The sequence below is a fragment of the Oryzias melastigma genome, linkage group LG3, assembly GCF_002922805.2.
Source record: "Oryzias melastigma strain HK-1 linkage group LG3, ASM292280v2, whole genome shotgun sequence".
NCBI classification, from domain to species: domain Eukaryota; kingdom Metazoa; phylum Chordata; class Actinopteri; order Beloniformes; family Adrianichthyidae; genus Oryzias; species Oryzias melastigma.
Genome location: NC_050514.1, coordinates 15226157 through 15244439, shown reverse-complemented (window position 1 = coordinate 15244439; position 18283 = coordinate 15226157). Strand labels below are relative to the sequence as shown.

Here is an 18283-nt window from a genome sequence, read left to right as displayed (position 1 = left end):
TTAATGCTTACAGCTATAAAATGCTTTAAATCGGTATTGCTTTCAGCAATCAGACGCAATTTCTTCAGGAATTGCAAATCTAGTTTTTCCTGTTCTAGTTGTTCGAAATCTAATCGGATATTCTTGAATCTTGCAGAACCATGAGTTCCCAGGTCAGACACAACTTCCACCAGGACTGCGAGGCTGCAATCAACAGGCAGATCAACCTGGAACTGTATGCCTCCTATGTCTACATGTCTATGGTAAGAACCTGGAAGGGGAAATATTGAAATTACTGAGCCGTTAATATAACCCGGTGTTGACCAGGTGGCTTCTAAAAGAGGAACAATGTAGATCCCTTTTTTAGTCGCTTGGCAGTTTCAGAAGAACACCTGTTTTCTAGTATTCTTTTGACATGTCTTTATGAATGTTTCTCCTCTCAAAGGGATACTACTTCGACCGTGATGACCAGGCGCTGCATAATTTTGCCAAGTTCTTTCGCAAGCAGTCTCACGAGGAGCGTGAGCACGCTGAAAAGTTGATGAAACTACAGAACCAGAGAGGGGGAAGGATCTTTCTTCAGGACATCAAGGTAAGGCTTTTGTTGAATGTTTACTACGTTTCAGATTGCTCGTTGAGATGGTTTTGGGAGGGTCGGACGATACTGTGGGCCTCTGGGGATGCTCTGCTTATCTTGTCTAAACATGCAAGCACCACCCACTGCAGTTCAGTGAAACGTTTAACGGCAATTTTTTATGATAAATATAGGCTTTGTTTTTTTCTTAAAAAAAGTTAACCCTTGATCTTTTGTCCTGCAGAAGCCAGACAGAGATGAGTGGGGCAATGGTTTGGAGGCTCTTGAATGTGCCCTGCAGCTCGAGAAGAATGTGAACCAGTCACTGCTGGACATGCACAAACTGTGCTCTGATCGCAATGACCCACATGTGAGTACATGACAGCTTGATCACAGGAAGAAAATAAAAACCTTATCTGATTGCACCTATAGTAGGTTGTACTTTGGACCTACTCAGGGGAATAGTTTATCACAATTAAGTTTATCAGGTGATCCTGATGGGCTTAAGTCTTAAAATGTTCTTGTCTCTGGGTGCATTTACTGATTTCCTTTCCTTCTTTCAGCTGTGTGATTTCATCGAGACTCACTACCTTGACGAGCAGGTGAAGTCCATCAAAGAGCTGGGAGACTGGGTGACCAACCTGCGCCGTATGGGAGCTCCTCAGAACGGCATGGCAGAGTACCTGTTTGACAAACATACTCTTGGTGAAGAAAGCAGCTAAATCAATCCAGATGACTTGCACACATGCTTCTGCATATGTATTTTTGTATCTTTGCTTCCATACTATGAAGGAAAAAAACAAATCTCTATCCGCATGATGTTTGACCTTTTTTAAATGGTATTTGTGTTGATCGATTTACGTTGCCACTCTAATGGAGTAGTAGCTTTGTAGACTCGGTCTCTCATCACTTTGTCATCGCTGCATATTTGCTGTATTATGCTGAGCTGTTTCTCAAACTCAATAAATCCAACCCCTCTCAATTATGGTTGTCTTTTTGTAAATTGAGCATTTGACTAAATGACCTCAGAAGCTGGAATAGTCTTATTTCACTTGAACTTCATCTCAGCTGTCAAAACTGCAGTTAAACAGTTGGAAGTTTTGTACAACGATTCTTAGTTTGGTTCTCTACACAAACCTTGACGAGCACCGTAAGTGCTGTTTGTCAGCCTGTAATTGGAATCTACAGCAGATCCAAAAACATGAAAAATATAGTTCCCAGTACGGCTAATGAGCAGCTAGTCTTTGGTAAAGCTTAAATGACCAGCAGACTAAAAATTAAGGTTACAATGCATTATTGGGTGACTTAATTAGCTGAAGTTCCTCACAGATGCAGAAGTTCATAACCTCTTCCCATTTTTTTTAAATGGAACTTGTAATTATGGCATGAATATCAGTATGGACGTTTGTAACAAGCTGGCATGTAAAAGCAGAAGTAGCTGTTAAACTGCAGTAATTCAGAAGGCGGGTAAGAACCTTGCATCCAAAAGTATCTTCAAAGAGGCAGAGATATTGGCTGTTTTTGGACCAAAAGCAAGGTACACACTAGTTTGGTCTCCGGTGCGTCACATGGTCTTACAGTAGACGACGAACATGATTGCATCATAGTTTCTTTTAGAAGTCACTTTATACAAGCGTGTTTGTTTTTAAGTTCATGGCACTGTAACAAATATTCATTTAAAAAAATGCAGCCATCTTTTTTACAATCCACTTTGAAGCTAACTGATCGCTGGTGCACCTTGCAGCAGACTGGTGACCTACCTTCACCCACCTGTACCTGGGATAGGCTCCAGCAACCCTGTGACCCTCAAAGAGCCGAAGCAGAAGATAGATTGCTGGAACATTCGGTGTGTTAACACTGTTCCATGAAAGCAGCATATCAGTTCTAAACAGCAAGAAGCTCCTCAGGTCTCAGATTCTGTGGAGGTTCAGGTTGGAACATTGGTAAAGCACAGCTTCAGATTTCAAAAGGTATAGAACTGATAAGCTGCAGTTGTTCCAGAGTAACAGAAGCTGCTTTGTTATCATGTGATTTGAATGATTAAACACCTGAAACCTTGGTAGCATCATGCAATTGTAATGGATGTCAAATGTTTGTGAATCCACAACAAAACAGTTAAAGGAAGACTTCAAGTCCAGATTCATGTCTCTGTTAAGTTTGAGAAATGGATCTCTACATAGGTAAATACAGCATCATAAGATTAGTAAAGATCAGTGCTCCCAAAGCTGCCAGACTAATGTTCAATCAGACTAAAGTTCTTCAATTTACAAAGAACTTCAGCTTAATAAATAACTCCACAACTAAGCAGTCACTGATTTAAAACAAAAAAACAAAGTAATTTAAGTTTTTCACAAAGCACCAATGTTTTAAGGGAAGTGAAATTACATAATATCCACCTGTCATTTCAATTCACCAACAGATTTTCTTTTTTCGTCTTGCATTATAAACAAACAAAAATATATGGGTGCTTCACAAAAGGTTCACCCCTATTCCCCACAAGTTGTGAACTAAAAGTAGGACAATCAATATAAATAACTGTATCATTTAAAAACAATTTATTTCATAAAAGTCCGTCACCTGATGCTTCAGTTTTAAATATATCAAAGCACTGTAACAAAGGTTGTTTTAGGAAGGCTTGGATGATTTTGAAAGCTCTTTCTTTTTGTACTTCCGTCAAGTGAGATGTTCCATAAAAGTTGTGACTCATATGTTTTTTTTACAGTTGCGTAATGTCGTCATTCTCAGAATGCCTACAAGTTTTCCGGCATGGAGGATACAGAACCACAAAACATTTCAGGGTTTGTTTCCTTCTTTACTTGATGGCATTTCCAAAGAGCGATTAGAGTTAATTTGTTATTGGAGGGAGGGGGGCTGCTCACCGTCCTCTGCAGTAAAGTCTGCACAATGTTATAAAACTAGACTTCTCACCTTGATTTTTTTTATATGTCCAACAACATACAAATAAAACTTGATTTTTAAAATATAAACTTTTATTGAGACAGCATTTTAAAATCAAAACTTATCAGATGCTAACAAAAAAGTTACTAAAAAGATCCCAAACAGAAAAATGCAAAAAACTTATCTGCAAGGAACACACATTGTTAGTGGGATATATACATATCAAGGTTTCCTCATTGTCCCAGGCACAGATTCTTATGCTTCTTCAAGCTCAACCAACACGCCATCACAGTCTTTAGGATGAAGAAACATGACAGGTTTCCCGTGAGCGCCGATGCGAGGCTCAGCGGACAGAGTCCTGATGTTCTTCGCTTTCATGTCAGCCACAGCTGCTTTAATGTCATCTACCTGCAAATATATTTAAAAAAAAGAGGAAACGCCTGTAAACAATCAGTATGACTGCAGTGACTGTGCCTGGTTAAAATTGGCATCAAAAACAATGGTGGGAGCTTAAATTCACTCATTCTGAGCCCCCTTCAACATGTTGTAGCTCTGGATCACTGCAATAATAATGAAAAATTTACTTTTTGTTCCTAGAATTTAGCTGTTTTTGAACATATCTAAAATGATTATGAACAAAGACTCAAATAACCTGCAATAGACTGATTACCTATTCAGGGTTAACCCCACCTTCACCAAACAGTAGCTGGGATAGGCTCCAGCAACCCTGTAATCCTGAAAGGGATTTAGCGGGTTCAGAAGATGGATGGACAGATACAAAAATAAAAAAAGGCACAATTAAGGTGGAAAAAAACACTCCAGGACTCTAAATACCGTCTCCCTCAACTCTCTGTTTTATAGGCACCTTAATTAGTTTAAATGAACAGCTCTCTAAAGTTTCTGCCTGTGTTTCCTTCCAGTCTAAACCCAAAACTTTTCATTAGTTATTTTCTTCTTAAGGAAATAGAGTTCCTGTTTTTGCATCTTGGACTCGCTTGTGCCTCAGTTTCAGACCAAATTTTACCCTCTTATGCCTCCACACTTCTTTGATTCACGGAAATACTTATGGTCGACTTATGACTGTATTCCAGTTCTCCTGCTGCAAACATTATCCTGCTTGACAAGTCCCTGAAAATAACCTGTTAGGACTCATTAACTAGGAAGTGGTTTTTATTTAGGCAGCAGTGTATGTATGAACATAAAAACACAACGTTATTGCTTCATCTAAAACTTAGTTGATGTATAATCTAGTTTGCACGTCTACTTAAATCCTTTGTATGTAATTGTAGTGAGAAACAATGCATGTAAATACCACTAGAGGAGGACAAACATGGGATGAGAGGCAAAATCGTAGTTTTTATTTCGATATGCAGTGTACCAACTGTAATGTGAGAGATCTATTTTTTTTATCTTTTTCGATTGCACAGATTTTGTTGCAAATGTCTCCATTTTGAAAATATTTGGATTCAATCTTTTTTTTTTTTTTACATTCACCAACACTGGTAAATGAGGTAAATTATTTTGATCTCACTAAAACATTCTTTTAAAACATCGTTGAGGGACTAAACGTGTGATTCTGTGGTTATCAGTCACAGAGGAAAATTCTTGTTGATGGTGTAAGAGAAAATTCCATTCAGGTGTGTCATTTTCACCAGGGCACACCTCTTCTTTGTGGTACCGACACGCAAACAAATCTTCTATGACAGCAATTGGTCGTCATCATGGTTGTATAACTATGGGTGCCACCTAAAATGACATATTGTCTACTAAGAGTAACCCCGACGTCCCGTCTGTCTCACCTCGATGCAAATGTGATGCATCCCTCCAGACTTGTTCTTCTGCAGGAAACCAGAGATGGGGCTCTTGTCCCCCAACGGATGGAGCAGCTCCAGCTTTGTGTTGCCAAGCTCCACAAACACAGTGTACACCCCGTGCTCAGGAAGGGGCACCTTCTCACTTACTGTTGCCCCCAGAACGTCCCGGTAAAGAGCTGTGGCCCTCTCCATGTCGGGCACAGCAATGGCGATGTGGTTCAGCTTCCCCAGCTTCCAAACAGCCCCAGGAACACCCTGAGAGAGGGGCACTGTCGTGGAGAGACCCCTCAGGAGAGTAAAAGTCGAACACCTGGAAACGCCTGCTGCTGAATAAACAACACAAAATACAGAGAGAGGAACATGAATCAGGACTTTCACTAAAACTTTAGCTGGATATGAGCTTTGCCTTTACGTCGAACTAAACATTGTTTTGGATTCACTTAATTATATTCACAATGTAAAGTCTTTGTTGTTTTTAATGTACAGTATTCTTTTAATCTAAAAATGTCAAGGGTGCATTTTGTCACTTAAGTAACTAGAATTTTGGTTGCATATTTTTATAGATTTGAAACTGGTTTAGCTTTAAAAAAGAGATGTTGATCACAAGGCTTGATTTTGACAGCAGACTTCAGATCAGCTGTTGGCAAAACATGTTAATTGCTGCACCAATAAAATGTAAAAAAAAAAAAAAAAATGGGGGAGGAACTATGATGGTATGGGGGCAAACTTGTTCCTTTCACCATATGGAAAAAAAAATTTAAGATGACCGTTTTGGTATTTAGAGAATGTGGCTTATCAAGTGCAGTTGTGACCTCAACTTTACTGAATACCAGCAGAATCAGCTAAGATAATTTACAGATTGAGTCAAATGATCACTGGATAATAGTTTGTGATGCAATCATTACTTATACAGTCATAGGACAGGTAGGTTCCAGCCTGTTACTGCACTATATTATTTGGAGGGGGGTGTTTCTTCAGACTTCAGTCTATTCCAACACACTAACAGAATAAAGTGTTTAGCATTGACACGTTTCTAAAGCAGCACACAACTCTTAACACAACTTGGAATTGTGAGGTATTACCGTTTAAAACATTTGGACATAACCCAATTTACCGTACTTTCTTTACTGTGTTTTTTCGTGTTACACAATTAATAATTGACCTATTTTGAAGAAACTAACTCACAAACTCGTTTTATTTTTTTTACTTATTTAACGAAGCTCAAGTCTAGATTGTGAAATATACTTTTCACGTAATAAAAAACAAAATTAATGAGGAGAAACTATTAGAACATAATCGACACAAACAAACCTGCAACCTTCAGTACTGCTGACGCCATGTTGAAAGCCCGGAACCAAGTTTCAGCGGAGCACAGGTTTCTCTTGGAACGTATTTACGTGTGGCACACAGGGGGGTCACACATGTGATGGGAAAATGGCGAGCGGGGATGTGTTGGATTTGTTGGAAGATTGTGCCCAGAGAATACAGGCTAACACAGCACAACCAGAACATTTTTTGAGGCAAGTCTATGTTAATATTTATTATTTGTTGAGATAAAAAAAATCAAGTTTTATCTCTGCGAATTAGAAGACACTGTGGTGAAAGCTAAATGTAAAATGTACTCACAGTGCAGCACGGATTTTTCATCTCTAACATTTTGCTGTTGTGAGTAATTAATAGAGAACTAAGTTTTAAAGTTTATATAAACAGAAATACAGATGTAGGATGTTAACCATGATGTGTATCTACAGGTGGCGCCTTACACAAACGATAGCTTTAGTGTGTGTGGTTATGAACAGCAGTCACACTAGTATTCTGTTGTATTACTTTATTTTTGTTCACTAAAATGGGCGGATTTGTATTTTTTCTGACAAGCTTATATTGAAAGAAAACCTCTGAGATTAATATTTCTAATGCACTAAGATGTATTGAACAAAATTTTGCTGATCAAATAAAATAAATTAAAGTACCTGTTTAAAAAAATAGTAATTTTGAGTATGTCAGCCTAAGAAAATAGATGCTTTTATTGTCTTTAATCATACTGTCAAATAAAAACAATTTTATACAACAAAGTTTTTTTTTTTTAGCTCACATGTCTTAAATAACTGTAACTAAACCAACAGACATATTAATAGCATCGAGAAACTTACTTGGGTTGATTCTCGACAATCTAGTGTGATGTTTAGGCAACATTGAGTCAAATTATAGGCTTTGTAGGAATTATGGACTTAACTGATTATAGTCTATTTGAATATTTTGGACATTGTGCATATTTTGGCAAATTGTCTTTTGGCCTGATTGTTATTGTTAATTTGTACTTTCTTAGGTGGCTGTTTCATAAAAAAACAAATATGTAACTCCTTAGCTTGATATTGTACTTTTTAAAATCATGTTTTATAAAGTAAATTAGTAGGTTTATTTTGAAATCTGAAATTGTTGGTTATACTTATGATGGTGTTTTGTAGATTTTGCACAAAGCAGTTTATTTTAGACATTTAGCAGACATGTATTTCCTATCAAGTGATGCTTTACATCTTTATTCAAGCTCATGACATTGTTTGATCGTTAACTCTTGCATAAATTCACTAATATATTTTTCTTTGTTTGTGTTCAGCCTTCAGGATGAAGTGGCAGCAGAATTTACGTCCCTCACCAAAACCCTGTATGATCTCCGCAAAGCTCAGGAGCCTGCAGGTTATATAGGCAGCCCGCTGGCTCAGCTCGTGGTGGAAAACTTTGATGAGGAGCAGATTTGGCAGGAGTTGGAGCTGCAGAACAACGCTGTCCTGACGCATTTCAAAAATGCCATAGATGGGGCTTTGTCAGATGGAAACCTCACGTTACTGTCAGATGAAGAAATTGACGAGGACAAAGAAGAAGAGAGTGAAGAAGAAGAAAAAGACGAAGAAGGAGCAACAGATGATGAAAATGTCAGCGAACAAGAGGAGAGGCTTCCCCGACTGTCTAAAAAACCTTCCGTGGATGCTGAAGAAGCCTCGGACGATTACTCAGATAATGACTCCGACATCGACTTTGATGTGAACGCTTTGGAGAAACGAGAAAAACAGAACAAAGGAAAGACGGGCTCAAAAACAAAAGGGGTTCCCTCTGAAGTCGACGATAAATTTTTTAAGCTGTCAGAAATGGAGACGTTTCTTGAAGATATAGAGAAGCGAGAGGGGAAAGAAAACGACAACGAAGATGATGTAGACTACTTTCAGGACCTGCCCTCCGATGAAGACGATGAAATGAATTTGGAGGAAATCCTGTCCTCAAAAAAGCCAAAGAAAAAGACGGTATGCGTTTTGGCTTGTTTGTCATCTTTCTAGGCTGATGTTTGTGCAGATTCGCATTCGTCCTAACACTACAACCACTGATGCTAGCTGTTTGTGCTAACAGGGAAAGAGTTCAAGAGATTTCAAGTACAAGGACTTCTTTGATGCTGTGGACAGTGAACCGCTTGAGAGGGAGTCAGATGGAGACGATGTCGACAGCCAGGAAGAAGAAGAGGATGATGAAGACGACGCTGAAGAGGAGAGCGATGATGAGTAAGCGCGATCAAACTTACATGAACGTGTGGAAGAACGGTTTTGGTTTATTCCAGGTTGTTTGCTTTGTTTCCCTTTTCCAGGGAGGAGCAGAAAAGTCACCCCAAAGCATCGCAGAAGAAAGTGACCTTTGACCTGTCAGAAGATGAAGAGAGTGAGGGCGAGGACATAGACGAGGTTTTAGGAGGCAAATCTACAAACCCTGAAACCGTCGAGCTGAAGTCTTCATTTGAGAAACGACAAGAAAAGGTAACCAGGAAGCTACTCGTTAAGCTTTCCTTAATAAAGGTTTTATTCACGATTACTGAATATTTTAGGAAATAAATTGCTCAGAAAACATATTTAGTTGTTTTTTTTTTTTGTTTTTTTATTGTGACTTGTGTTTATGTATTTAAAGCCCCAAGTCTCATATAATCTCATATAGAATTTCAGAAGACCATGAGCTAAAAAAATCAATTTCATGGAAAGAAACTGAGATTGTAGAGAGGGAATTTTCTCATTCTAACATCTTATAGATATTGTAAATGCACTACTGTTGATTCCACAGAAGATGAACAGTAGCACATAGATGAACTGTCCTGATCGTACTTTCTTTTAATGATGGTCCCAAAACAGTTAGTTGAGCCTAAATGTCCAAAAGGAACTCTTACAGACATGTTCTTAACCATTTTGGGATCATTTTAAATTGAAAGTCAAACTAAGCAGCAGTATAGATGCTGTGGATTCTATGTTGGGTCCTTTCAGAGAGATAACCTGGACTAAAAATGCTCACCAACAGTTAATTGATCCTTTTTTTTATGCTTGTTTCTCCTGATTGTTTCTTGGCATCATGCTGTGCAAAGACACTAGAAAACTGCAGCAGATTTCCTTTGTTTCATGCTCTGTCTGCTGCTGCTGCACACTCGCAGTTCCTTAACGGTGCATGTTTCTTTTTTTTATTTTTTTAAGATGTCCCAGAAGATTGAAGAGCTGGAGAACGCGGCTCTGGCTGAGAAGCCGTGGCAGCTGCTGGGAGAGGTGACGGCACAGACCCGTCCGGAGAACAGCATGCTGGAGGAAGATGTGGAGTTTGAACAGGCGTCGAGGGCAGGTGGATGAGCGTTCAGTTGTTGGTCTTGTGCACTGTTTAGATTAGCACTGTGGGCTTAATATTTGTTGTGTTTAGATCTGTTTCTAACCACATTTTTTTTCTTCAGCTCCTGCCATTACTGAGGAAACCACACTACAGCTGGAGGACATCATCAAGCAGAGGATCAAAGATCAGGTTAGTCAGGTTAAGCAGAACTGTCCAAGTGTTCAGAAGATGATTTATAATTCAGCTTGGTTCTTGAAGGCGTTCGATGATGTGGTCCGGAAAGAGAAACCTAAAGAGGAGGTGTTTGAGTACAAGAAGAGGTTAACTCTGGACCATGAGAAGAGCAAGCAGAGTCTGGCAGAGATCTACGAGCAGGAATACATCAAACAGACTCAGGTTTGAGTTTTGATGCTGGTCTTGTTTCTTCTTTACTATAATCGACTCTGATTGGTGTTTTTTATTTTTCTGTCTTTTAGAAAAACACCGAAAAGGAGGAAAACCCAGCTCACGTAGAAATTCAAAAGCTCATGGACACACTCTTCTTAAAGTTAGATGCTCTCTCTAACTTCCACTTCACACCCAAGCCTGTAAGTTTTGATTGGAGTTGCTCAAAAGTAGGAAATCTAATGAAGATTTTGTTCTGTTTCTTCCAAATGAGCTGAAAAAAGCTAACTTTTTTTTAACAAAAGAAGTTAATGAAATCTCTAAATGCTTCAAATGAACATCATTAAATTTAAAGTAAGCGCAGCTCATGCAATAACTGACAAATATTTTGTGTACAGCCCGTTCCTGAGGTTAAAGTGGTGTCCAACTTGCCATCCATTACCATGGAGGAGGTGGCTCCAGTCAGCACTAGTGATGCCACACTGCTCGCACCAGAAGAAATCAAGGTTTACCTTTAAAAAGTTGTTTTAAAGTTAATGTACATTTGCAAAACTTTTCTAACAGTTTTTTTCTTCTTATTTAAGGAGAAGAACAAAGCAGGCGATGTTCTCGGTGACATTGAGAGGACGAAAACAGACAAGAAGCGTGACAGACGGCATAAAAAGAAGGTGAAACGTCTGAAGATTAAGGAAAAGGAAAAGAGGCAGAAACTCAAAGAAGCCAGCAAAACTGGAGAAAACAAGAAGGTTTCTAAAGCTCAGGTTGCTGAAAACTTGAGGAAAGTCACAAAAGGAGGCAAGGCGACCATACTTAAGGTGGGTATTGTTCACAACAGTGATGGTGTTCATTGTGATGTTATCCGAGTTTCTCATTGTTAGAAGAAGAAAAACTGAGTTGATAAAGAAGCTGACTGACCCAGATGCCACACGGATCTATTTTAGGCGTTTCTACAGGGTGACACGTGCTTCAAGCTTTAATGCCCAAACAAACATGACATCACTATTTACCAGCACATTCCTTCCTTCCTTCCATCTAATCTAACAGGGTTCTCTTCACTTTCAGGACGAGGGGAAGGACAAGGCTTTGCGATCATCTCAAGCCTTCTTCTCTCAGCTGCAGGACCAAGTCAAAAGTCAGATCAAAAGTACAAAGGAGAGGTCTGAGAAGAAGAAGAAACACAAAGAAGTGTCTGTGAGCAAACTCAAGTTGTAGTCAATGTCCCCTTGTATTGATGATCGACTTTATACATTTATATTTTTTATTTTAAAGTTGCAATATAATAAACTTGATGGTCTAAAGATTTTTGTCCTTGTGTTGTTTTTTATTCAACCCTTGATTTAACTATGGGCCTCTTATTATTTTTACTATTATTTATTTTAAATGTCACTAATGGGGACTTTTGTTAAGAAATTATGTCCTAAAGTTTCCAACATTGAAACAGCTGGTTCTGTTAAAGTTCTGTTCAGTGGGCTTCTGAGATTTTTTTTAGCTCATGAATTTTTAAGATAATCAAAGTTAAAAAGCAACAAGAGGTCATATTACCTAATATGAATTAATATAAAAAGTACCGGTTATATATATTGAATAGAAGAATATTTTTAGAACTGAATCCTGAAAATAAATCATTCTGTTGACTGCCAAAGGATCACATATAAAATGTGAAAAACATGCCATGTGAATTTAAGTTCACTCACACTTGATGCGATTTTACCATATATTTTACAGTATATTAGGGGTGTAACTTAATTTATCGTATCATACTTTGTTGTATTCACAGTTGGTATTGGTTCATTCTGATCGATCCGATTCACTGAACTAAAAACACTCTAGGACATAATTAGCCAAAACTTCAACCAGTGTAACTCAGAGATACCTGGTACTGAACAGTACAGATGAAGTTTTCCAGATTCCTTGTATTTCTTGCAAGATAATCAAGTGTAGATTAAATATGTGTACAAACAAACAAGTTAACAAGAGTTGATGTCAAATCCATTCACATTTTAGTTTCATTAAGTTCAGTCCACTGTTAGTTTTCCACATCAAATTAACACAAACAAAACATTACAACATTCTAACACACTATATGGTCAAGTCTTGGGAAAATTTTAGTGTTAAACAATTTAAAATAATAATAATAAAAACGAAAATTTGAATTGCGCACCCAGTGTAGATTAAAGGAGTATATTGGGAGGGAAATTGGTAAAAAAAAATAAAAATTAAAAAAAGAAGGAAAGAAAGAAAAAACAAATTAATTGTATTTGTAGAACCTTGCTGATATTACTATAAAAAAGTTGAATTGTTCTCACTATGTCGCACCTGCGTTTAAGTAATGTTTGACTCATGTGAGGCTCCACCCCTCCGAAAAAAGTCCCATGACGTCACGTCACATTTACACGGAAGTGAATTGGGCAACAAAACGCTGAGTGAAATCTATAACAAGTAGTGCGTTCCAGTTAAGTACTATTTTCTGGTAAGTTTTCGTCATTCCCCTCTTTTATATGCTATCTAACGTTTTAAATGTTCTGTTGTTGTTTTAAATGTGTCTAAAAGAGTTTATTCGGTTAGTTTTGCTGCCGTCAAAACGAGAGCCAGGAAGCTAGCAATTGAAATAGACTGGAGGAGTGCTAACAAAGCATGTAAATAAATAAAACTCAAATTTGAGTGCATTCGGACTTTGTTAGCTTCCCAACCTCAATTTAATCAAATATGTGGTTCAATAAAAATATTTATAAGTTAATAAGTGATGTGCTAACCTTCGAATTAGCTACATTTCCCCTATTAGCTGGCGTTGAGCTAAAGCTATTTCTGTCGTCGTTTATCAGACGACATATTTACATTCCGTTTGGCTTTTAAAACGTTTTAATACAACCTGTGTTCACGTGTGTGTTTTTTGAAGGGGGGGTACATTTGCGTAGTCATATTATTGCTGTGACTTTATGAAGCTCACATGATAAGATGAGTCACTGGATCGGAGGTGGGGTTACTGGTTTTCTGGGCTCCATAAGTCTTATTGTTATTTATCTGTGTTGTTTCCATGCTTCTCTATACACAGGCATTCTGTCATCATGTTGGGTGGAGGGTTTAAATCAGAAAGACTAAGAGTCAACCTTCGGCTGGTCATCAATCGCCTCAAACTTCTTGAGAAAAAGAAAAGTAAGTCTTGCTTCTGCTCTGACAGTTGTTGTGTTTGTTTTTCCTTCTTTTAAAAACTTTTTTTTAACCTTTATTTACAAATGACACACACAGCTGAGTTAGCTCAAAAGGCAAGGAAGGAGATCGCTGATTACCTGTCATCAGGCAAGGATGAACGAGCTCGTATCCGCGTTGAACACATCATCAGAGAGGACTACCTTGTTGAAGCCATGGAGATCCTGGAGCTGTACTGCGACCTCCTGCTCACTCGCTTTGGCCTCATTCAGTCCATGAAGTGAGTAGCTTTGGCTTAAAACAATTCACCATTCAGTCATCATGCAACTGTCACAGCTCTAATCACTTACTTTCACCATCAGGGAGTTAGATCCAGGTCTACAGGAGGCGGTGTCTACCCTCATCTGGGCAGCTCCTCGACTTCAGTCGGAGGTTTCTGAACTAAAAATTGTATGTTTCTAATTTATACTTTCATCTTTCCCATCAATATCAGACACATTTTTGATTGTTGTGTAGGTCTCGACAGTGATATCTCTTTGATGTTTCTTGTAGGTGTCTGAGCAGCTCTGTGCCAAATATAGCAAGGAGTACGGCAAGCTGTGCAGAAATAACCAGATCGGCACCGTCAACGATAGAGTAAGCAATGTTTACAACTGACAGTCCACACAGATTCTGCTAACGATTCACTAGCTTGTAGAGTGTCTTTTGGTGCTCACTGATCAAATACTCTCATGTCTGCAGCTGATGCACAAACTGAGTGTGGAGGCTCCTCCCAAGATCTTAGTGGAACGCTATCTGATAGAGATTGCCAAGAACTACAATGTGCCATATGAACCTGATGCCATGGTTCGGGTGGGTTTAAAACCAACATGTTTTAAGATTTAAAGTAATGGATTCTGTTTGTTTACTCATCATTGTATTGTCATGGTTCAGCCCGAGGTGTGTGTTGGAGAGGAGGCAGATCTCATTAACGTGGACACTGACAGAAAGTCTGGAGGTGGTGGAGGAGGAGGGGGTTTCTCTGCTCCTCCTGTTCCCATGCAGATGCCCATGCCTATGCCTATGCCCATGCCAACAGCTTTCAACTATCCACCTCCCAAAGGACCAGTAAGGAGCTCTTCTCAACTATAAAATAAGTAGTGAACTGACGTTGCTCCACTCCTCAAGAGGTTTTCTCAATGGAGAAGAATTATTTTACCTAGTGCTTTGATAGAATCAACCTGGATTAATAAGAATCTACACCATTATTTAGTATACTTTTGTTCCTTTAACAGATGGCTGAGTTTAATCCATGAAACAGATATATTTTTACATTTTTTTTAAGAATATGGCTAATATTTATCTTGACATGAACTGATTTTAAAGCTCAAACAATTTTAGTATCATTGAAGTCCTCTGAGGAGCTAAAGTCTATCTTGTTCTGGTATTTGTATGTCCAAATGTAAAACACTTTACTTCTTGTAGAAATTTTACATCTTCTCTTTACAATAATTTTTTTCCTATTTTGGGTCTGAAGTACATCTATACTGTATATCAGTATACAGTATATCTATACTGAAAAATAGTTTGACGGGAAATTGATGGTTCACATTAGATACCTCTCTCCTTTCGACTCACACTTTCCTTTTGTGTTCTGCAGGAACATTTTAACCATGCAGTAGGAACCTATGGCGGATTCCAGCCCCCCATGGGAGCAGGGCCACCTCCCGAATTGCCCACTTCTCCCCCCACATATGAGTCCGTAAGTCCCTGAGCTCGACACATCTCTGCCCCCATTGACTGGCAGATGAAGGAGTCAGAATGATTCAGGGAAGAGTGTTCTTTTTGTTTATTTGTTTGCTTTGCTTTTAACTAAATTGGATTTTGTCTTAACTTGAAAGGTCTGGCCTTATCTACACACTTTTATAATTCTTTAATAATGTCTGGGACGTAATACTTTTCCTTTTTTAATCATATTTATTCATGTTTTAAGAATTTAGGTGGAAGGGAGCTGCTAACTTTTAAAAGTGTAGATTAATAGTAAACTTGAGTTTTCCTTTATTTGTTCAACATCTCAGCAGTTTTCTTGAAACCCACAGGGATGGGAACATGCAGTCAGAGATACAAGGGAATATATATATATATATATATATATATATTAAATCTGAAGCAGAAGCAGCTAAATGTGTCACATAGAAAGCAGATTTGTCATGCAGTTTAAGTATATTTAAGTTCATGCTTTCACAACATATTAATTGAATATTATATTATACAAATTAGTTAAAAGTGCAACCCACAGATAAGGTTCCAATAACATCTTTTCTGAGGTATTTTCTTTTAATGATGAGGGCTTCTTCAGATGCCAGGAACTTAATTAGCCCTATTTTTCATCTTTCCCTTTAGAATTTTGTAAATGCATTAATTTAATACAAAATCTTTATTTTCAGATTGATGATCTTAACGAAAAGGCTTCTCTTCCTTCTCAGGCCACTGGTGAGTAGCAGCACTTGTCATTGGATATTTGCTTATGCAGCATGTAAATTGATCACTAAAGTTAAAGATTTTAATTCTGAAAATGAATTGAATCACATAGATGAAGAAAAGCTTCCTCAGTTTTTGGATTCTGACTCTATTCCTTTCACCTCTCCAGGCCCGCGACCCACACCTCGCCAGTTTGACAACAACGCTTTACCAGAACTCCCCTCTGTTCCCGACACTCTACCCACGTCCTCTTTAGGGGGGAGCACCGCTGCCTCTGACGACATTGACTTTGACGATTTGACACGGAGATTTGAGGAGCTGAAGAAGAAGACCTAAGTGTGTTACAGATTTGGTCTAAACACACACACAGGCAGACTTGTGTCTTCACAAGCACTCTATACATTGAAGGCTTAAAATCAGACTTGGATAGTTCTTCACAGCGCTTTATGGTGAAGTCATTTTAAAGATATTTAAATGTAAATGTGTTCTTACCTCATATATCTGACTAATCTTTACCTTGTTCACCTGTACATACTTCTACAGTGCCGTCATTTACTTTTCTAAATGGCACATTTAGTCAAATCTCTCATTCAATCACACTGGCTCTGAGCCCTGTTCTTATGGGTTCTTTAAAATCTTTGTTTGATTGCTTCATAGATCATTTAATCACATTAACATTCAAAACTGTTGTTTTCCTGGCAGACATGGGGGGTTGAGGTGAACAGATTTGACTTGACATGCCTTGATTCTACTTTGCACATGCTGATGTCGCTGTGATCTCCACCATTGTGACTCTCAGCTCCGTCTCAAACCCGTCAGACAAGCCAGACAAGCCGCCCCATTATGAGAAGAAACGTCAAGTTTTCACCTCGCTGAGGCTGCTGTACTCTAACAGGAGTGCATCAGCAGGGGGTTGGGCAGTTCATCACTGTGGAACAGATATTTACCTGTCGATCCCCTCTGGCCTCTCAAACATCAAGGTTGTGTTTATAATATACGGCGTGTACATGCGACTCCTCCAAAAGCAGCCTGTACAAACTGTAAAGTAATGTGTAATACCCAATTATAGATTTATTTACCTGTGAGGCAGGAAGTTGTCCAACAGTTTAATACACTCCCATCTCCAAAAGCAAGTTTTTAGTTCCTCTTTGAATGTCTATTCTACCAAAAAGATGCACTTTCTAACGACACAGTTCATGTTTAAGCCTCTTAATGATCAGAAAAGGCTTTAGGTCGGCCTGGGTCTGATATTTTATGTGCATCACAGCGTTTGCCTTAGCGATTGTCTCTCAGTTGAGGACTCTGGATGGGTTTAAACATTTGTCATTGATCAAGACCGCGTACCTCGAGGTTCACGTTTATTGCTGGTGGAAAAAGTGAGCGAAAGGGTTTTTGTTTGCGTGAGTTGCCGTAACCTGACCGACCACACCCAGCTCTCCTTGCATGGGTAGTAATCAAGCGGAAGCTATCCTCGAGCAGAATGACTCGGCAGTTTCTGGGGGCAGCTCTTTTTCAGCTCTTTGCTTTTAGGCTTGATGTGTCATGAAATATGAAGAGAATATTATCACTACAATGCTTTGATTTGGTCTTTCTCTTGTTTTTAAGTTGGACTGTTTAGATATCTTTATGTTTAGAAAAAGCGTCTTTTAAAAATAACCTGTTTTCTACACTGTATGCGATAACAATTTAATAAAAAGGCTGTTTGGAACTGGAGCAGTTTCCGGTCTCTGTTTTATTTTTTTTTCCTTCCATGGTTTATGGAGTTGAAATATGCAGCAGCAGCCAGCAGGGGTCCTTCATGATTAAGCAAGGAATCATCAGGAATGATTCTGGTACACTCAACTATGTATTGATACAAATAACTTCTCACATCTGTGCTGAATTTGTGAAATATTTAAGTAAAATGGAAGAAAATACTTGCTGTTTGGTCAGTTACATCCAGTCCCATATTTCATGGCATATTTCAACAAAAGTAAGATTAAAGGCATGTAATATGAGTTTGAAATGCTTTTGCATCCTTTCACGTTTTATAATATATGTAAAAAATTTAAAGTTAGAGTTGTCCACCAAAATCATAAGATAAAAATGCTTAGACTTTTACTAATTTTCACAAAATCTACTTAATTACTCTTGACCCGAAGAGAAACAAAGATGCTTGTAGTGTTCCGATTACCATTACCATGGGGACCACTTTTGTCTTCACCTTCCAGGTTTTTCTAGCTCATCTCAGCTCTTGGTGTTCAATGATCTTCTCTAGTTAATCAATTTATTTGACATTTATAATAGTTAAATCATATTGGAACAACAACTGCAGAGCTCCCTCACACAAGACAACAAACACCAAGACACAGATTAAAAACAAATATTAAAATATTAGAAGCACTTGATAAAACCAATTGTGTTA

At 38.3% G+C, this 18283-nt stretch overlaps 4 protein-coding genes across 6 annotated transcripts in view; 3 read left to right on the top strand and 1 right to left on the bottom strand.

The window, feature by feature from the left end:
• Positions 1 to 1535, top strand: part of LOC112160516 (ferritin, heavy subunit) — a 2956-nt gene extending 1421 nt beyond the window's left edge. Inside the window, exons 2-5 of the mRNA XM_024295109.1 lie at positions 137 to 242; positions 425 to 571; positions 798 to 923; positions 1117 to 1535. Of these exons, the coding sequence (XP_024150877.1) occupies positions 141 to 242; positions 425 to 571; positions 798 to 923; positions 1117 to 1275 (534 nt within the window). The 5' untranslated portion in view covers positions 137 to 140 and the 3' untranslated portion in view covers positions 1276 to 1535. The remainder of the gene's footprint in view (positions 1 to 136; positions 243 to 424; positions 572 to 797; positions 924 to 1116) is intronic.
• A 1986-nt stretch (positions 1536 to 3521) lies between these two features.
• On the bottom strand, positions 3522 to 6712 carry mcee (methylmalonyl CoA epimerase). 2 transcript variants are annotated; one of them, XM_024296066.1, is made up of 3 exons: positions 6577 to 6712; positions 5251 to 5588; positions 3522 to 3859 (listed from the first exon to the last, which is right to left on the bottom strand). In XM_024296066.1, the coding sequence occupies exons 1-3, from the start codon at positions 6602 to 6604 to the stop codon at positions 3707 to 3709; spliced, it is 519 nt and encodes a 172-aa protein (XP_024151834.1). In that variant the 5' UTR covers positions 6605 to 6712; the 3' UTR covers positions 3522 to 3706. The 2 variants fall into 2 exon arrangements, with proteins under 2 accessions (XP_024151834.1, XP_024151833.1); XM_024296065.2 differs by having other exon boundaries at positions 5251 to 5591; positions 6577 to 6689.
• On the top strand, positions 6657 to 11572 carry mphosph10 (M-phase phosphoprotein 10 (U3 small nucleolar ribonucleoprotein)). The gene is made up of 11 exons (XM_024296064.2): positions 6657 to 6785; positions 7880 to 8561; positions 8665 to 8813; positions 8897 to 9062; positions 9762 to 9903; positions 10010 to 10077; positions 10147 to 10284; positions 10365 to 10475; positions 10671 to 10778; positions 10857 to 11087; positions 11335 to 11572. Exons 1-11 carry the CDS (start codon positions 6700 to 6702, stop codon positions 11482 to 11484), a joined length of 2031 nt encoding a protein of 676 aa, XP_024151832.1. The 5' UTR covers positions 6657 to 6699; the 3' UTR covers positions 11485 to 11572.
• Positions 11573 to 12291: 719 nt separating this feature from the next.
• On the top strand, positions 12292 to 17592 carry ist1 (IST1 factor associated with ESCRT-III). Of its 2 annotated transcripts, none has more exons than XM_024296062.2 (10): positions 12292 to 12742; positions 13325 to 13425; positions 13519 to 13699; positions 13782 to 13869; positions 13972 to 14055; positions 14161 to 14271; positions 14353 to 14526; positions 15059 to 15160; positions 15885 to 15891; positions 16049 to 17592. In XM_024296062.2, exons 2-10 carry the CDS (start codon positions 13338 to 13340, stop codon positions 16213 to 16215), a joined length of 1002 nt encoding a protein of 333 aa, XP_024151830.1. In that variant the 5' UTR covers positions 12292 to 12742; positions 13325 to 13337; the 3' UTR covers positions 16216 to 17592. The 2 variants fall into 2 exon arrangements, with proteins under 2 accessions (XP_024151830.1, XP_024151828.1); XM_024296060.2 differs by having other exon boundaries at positions 12296 to 12742; positions 15846 to 15891.
• The last annotated feature ends 691 nt before the right edge of the window (positions 17593 to 18283 follow it).